The sequence below is a fragment of the Oryzias melastigma genome, linkage group LG10 (genome assembly GCF_002922805.2).
Source record: "Oryzias melastigma strain HK-1 linkage group LG10, ASM292280v2, whole genome shotgun sequence".
Lineage (NCBI taxonomy): Eukaryota > Metazoa > Chordata > Actinopteri > Beloniformes > Adrianichthyidae > Oryzias > Oryzias melastigma.
The window spans coordinates 16,477,658-16,481,349 of NC_050521.1; the positions used below are offsets into that span (position 1 = coordinate 16,477,658).

Here is a 3,692-nt window from a genome sequence, read left to right on the forward strand (position 1 = left end):
TTCAATGTGAAGGCTCACTTCCTTTTCATCTTTATCATCCACCTCAGCAAAAAAATATGTGAAGCATGAAAAACAGCTGCTTGTTATGTGCCGTTGACAGGCAATAATTGCGGTTTCAGTTATTGCATCAGTGCAGTTCTTCCATTCTTCTCACAGGTAAACTTGCAGAGACTTGCAGACTTTGGTCAGATCATCGCTGTACTTGAAAAACCTGACTCGAGTTGTGGACATACTTTAGCTCAAATATTGAGGCTGTTGCGTCTTGGAAAAATACGACTAGCAGTTCGACACATGTATGAGGAGTGGCTATGAGTAAAGAGGAAGAGGCGGAGCTGAAAGTTTCTGCTTTAGACCTTTTTACCTCATAGACTGTCCCATCTCCTCTCTTTCAGCATCATGACGTTTGCCGGGAAGTATGAGCTTGAGAGTCAATCAAACTATGAGGAATTTCTGGAAGCCATCGGTATCAGAACTTTTTGGTATCTTAGTATTACTGGTAGTGTGTGTGATTGTTACTGAAGGCTTTCTGTCTCTGTTTGAGGCTTTCACGTTGCCAAGACCGACCATAAAGTGGTGACAGAGGTGGTTCAGGATGGGAATGACTTCACCTGGACACAAAGTATTCCTAACTGGACGTGGACCAACAAGTTCACCGTGGGTCAGGAATGTGAACTTTCAACAATGAAAAACATCAAATTTAAGGTGAGATGGTCACACAAACTGTATTAAATTGCTTTAATGTCTTGCTTACTCCTGAAACTCTTATGATCTGCAGGCCCCGGTATCTTTGGAAAATGGCAAACTTTCAGTCCCGTTTCCTAAGTACCTTTTCACAGCCGAGATCATTGACGACAAACTCGTGATAGTGAGTGAGGAAACTTCTGCATCTGTCTAAACTTGCTCATTAGCTAGTACTTCACTTTCTTCTCGCTGTGTGATTTCTTCCCTTTTTTCATATTTAATCACAGACATGTGTAACAACCGGGGAGAAGGGTGTGACCTTCCGAAGGGTGAACAAGAGAATCTGACGCTGCGAGATTCAACACGCCTCAGAGGAAAACGGCGTTAAAACCTTCTGTTGAAAAAGAAGTCAAAAGCACACAGACACCAAAAGACTGAAGGGACTTTCTGGCCTTGTTTGAGTTAAAACTTTGTACTGTAGTGATGAATTCATGTGTTCAGTTTAAATAAAACAACTGTATTACCAGCCATCAAGGGTTTTTGTTAATGTTATGTTAAGTAATGTTATTTTGCATTAAAAATACATTTATTCACAAAGGATAAGTTAGTTTAAAATCACACAAACGTTTAATCCCAAAGGTATAAAACTGATTTTTTTTCTGTAAAAATGTTTGGCTGAATTGAACGTTCTGTTGCACCTTTTCAGTTTTCATCTTAAGCTAAAAACCTTCAGAGTTCTTCGGAAAGATTCCTCTTTCCATGACAGCCAATAAAGTCTGTTATAAACAAACATAACTCTATTTTACACTTTGATATTGATGCTGCAGCTGAGTTAAAACATTTTTCTTGCTTCAGGTTAGAGACTTTGTGTGAAAAAGGAAATAAAAAAAAAAATCCATATCATTTGCTTTCTGCTGGTGTTCTCTTTATTGATTGTTTTTCATTACATTCTGAGATGAAATGAGTCTTAAATTAAACAAAACCAAATTGACCAAAATGAATTTCATGAAGCTAAATCAACAAAAAAATGCAAAAAAAAGATTTTAACTTAAAAAATTTAATCAAACTCCATAACTTTTAAATTAAACTGAAAAAAATGCTAAATATTATTTATTTTATTAAATTAAATCAAACAAATATGTATGAAATTGAAAGAAAGATGTAAATCAAAAAATAAAATGGATACACTAATTATAACAGAATTTGTGTAAAAAACACACTTGAGAAAACAGAAAAAACACCAAAACAGAAGTGAAGCCTTTTAAAAGGATTAATTAATTAATGTAAGTAATTCAACAAGTTCATAAATAGTTTATTGCTTTTTTTGGATGTTATGTTTTCTGTTTCATCAGATTCTGATTTTATTTTAAAACCATTAACTTTTTTTTCTGAATTTTTCCTTAACTCAATTTTCAAAAAGCAAAATGTTATGCCCTCAAAATATTGTTTTCTATCTTAAATATTTTAGTGTTTTTAATTTCGAGACTCAATATTTCGATGGCCCAGAAATGTAATGAAAAAAAAATGTAATTGGAATAAAGTTTGTTTCCTCCGTCTCACTAGAATCAACAACCATCACTTTGACTCAAGAAAACAATAAACTATTGATTAACTTGTCGTTATTGCAGTCTTTTGAATTAATTTAAGAATTGGCTTTAAGAGAAGCTTAGGTATAGATTTCAGAGTTTTGGAGACTTTCAGAAAGATATTTCCATTGGAAACAAGGAACTAGATGTATTTAACACTAAGTTGTATCTTTTCTTTGGAAAAGGATCTGAGACAAGTCAGTACGTGAGAATGTTAACACAAAACGTCACTGCTTCACTGCTTCTGTCTTCACACCCTCATGCAAAGGCATTTACAAACAAACTGCCTTTATTTATTTGAAAGAAATGAACCCTCAGAATTCCCTCTAAAGCAAACACTGACGTGATCACTCTGTTTCTGGGGAACGTGACAGAAGCAGATCCAGCAGCAAAACTGTAAATAAAATGAATCATTTTAGTTAAAGTACATTTTTTTTCTGAATTCAACTTATTGTTTTTTTTTAAGAAAAATTCTGTCTCACTCTGTGTTTCTCAGCTGCAGCCACTAAGAGGCGCTGTAATACAAACAAAGAAATCTCACATGAGCTGTAAAATAATCTGCATCACATAAAAGGAACATAAATTACAAAATTGGAGAATATTTGCTGGAATGTCCAAACTCATCATTATACTTTGAATTCAGAACTGAGATAACTTTACTGCTATGTGAAAACATGAGTTCATGTATTTAGTTTAGTGTGTAAAAAAATGTCACATGACCTAAATATGTACAGTATTATGGAGCATTTCCATCATAAATGTGTCATTTAAATAGACGAAATTCACTAGAATTGCACATATTGCACATGTTTTTTTCAGATTGTTTTCTCACTTCTAAGTAGTCTAATTACTAAATAATCTAATTATTTACATGCAATCTGATTTCTTATTAAATATTATAATTTTAGATCCTACAATCAAATTACTTTAGTGGTGTTCTAAGAACGATACCTAATCTAAGAAAGACATTAAGTGACTTGCTAATTTATTTGATTACAACAAGAGTAATCAAATTACACTTTGAGAGATCTAAAATGTATTAGTTTTTTCTAAATAAAGTTAATGTAATTTTTTGAAGGTTTTACATGGTGAATTAAGTATGCTTATAAAGTCCTTCCCTACTCTACTTCAAGGCTGGAAATGTTTCACTGTTACAACCATTTTCTCCAATGACAACCTATAACCACCAGGAGCAATGTGAGTTCAGTGTTTGCCCAAGGACACTTCAACCAATGGGTGGGAGTCGAACCTGCAATGCTCCCATTACAGGACCATGACTGCCACTAAAAGAAGACAAGCGCTTTCTAAAGAAAATCAATATTTCATTGGATGTTTTTCTTGGACAAAAGATTAAAAATCTAACTTTGTTTTATTTCTCTCAATAAGTTATTATTATGCGGTCATAGACACATTACAACATATTTA

The 3,692-nt window shown here is 33.5% G+C and overlaps 1 protein-coding gene across 2 annotated transcripts; it reads left to right on the forward strand.

Moving 5' to 3' along the window:
- The first annotated feature begins 303 nt into the window (after positions 1 to 303).
- LOC112153428 (gastrotropin) lies at positions 304 to 1,211 on the forward strand. Of its 2 annotated transcripts, none has more exons than XM_024283644.2 (4): positions 304 to 463; positions 542 to 702; positions 776 to 865; positions 969 to 1,211. In XM_024283644.2, exons 1-4 carry the CDS (start codon positions 397 to 399, stop codon positions 1,026 to 1,028), a joined length of 378 nt encoding a protein of 125 aa, XP_024139412.1. In that variant the 5' UTR covers positions 304 to 396; the 3' UTR covers positions 1,029 to 1,211. The 2 variants fall into 2 exon arrangements, with proteins under 2 accessions (XP_024139412.1, XP_036070004.1); XM_036214111.1 differs by having other exon boundaries at positions 354 to 463; positions 559 to 702.
- Positions 1,212 to 3,692: the final 2,481 nt, after the last annotated feature.

Coding starts and splice junctions, on each gene's coding strand:
- LOC112153428 (XM_024283644.2), top strand. CDS start 397: ATGACGTTTGCCGGGAAGTATGAGCTTGAGAGTCAATCAAACTATGAG. Junction 464..541: donor GGAATTTCTGGAAGCCATCG/GTATCAGAACTT, acceptor TCTCTGTTTGAG/GCTTTCACGTTGCCAAGACC. Junction 866..968: donor TTGACGACAAACTCGTGATA/GTGAGTGAGGAA, acceptor ATTTAATCACAG/ACATGTGTAACAACCGGGGA.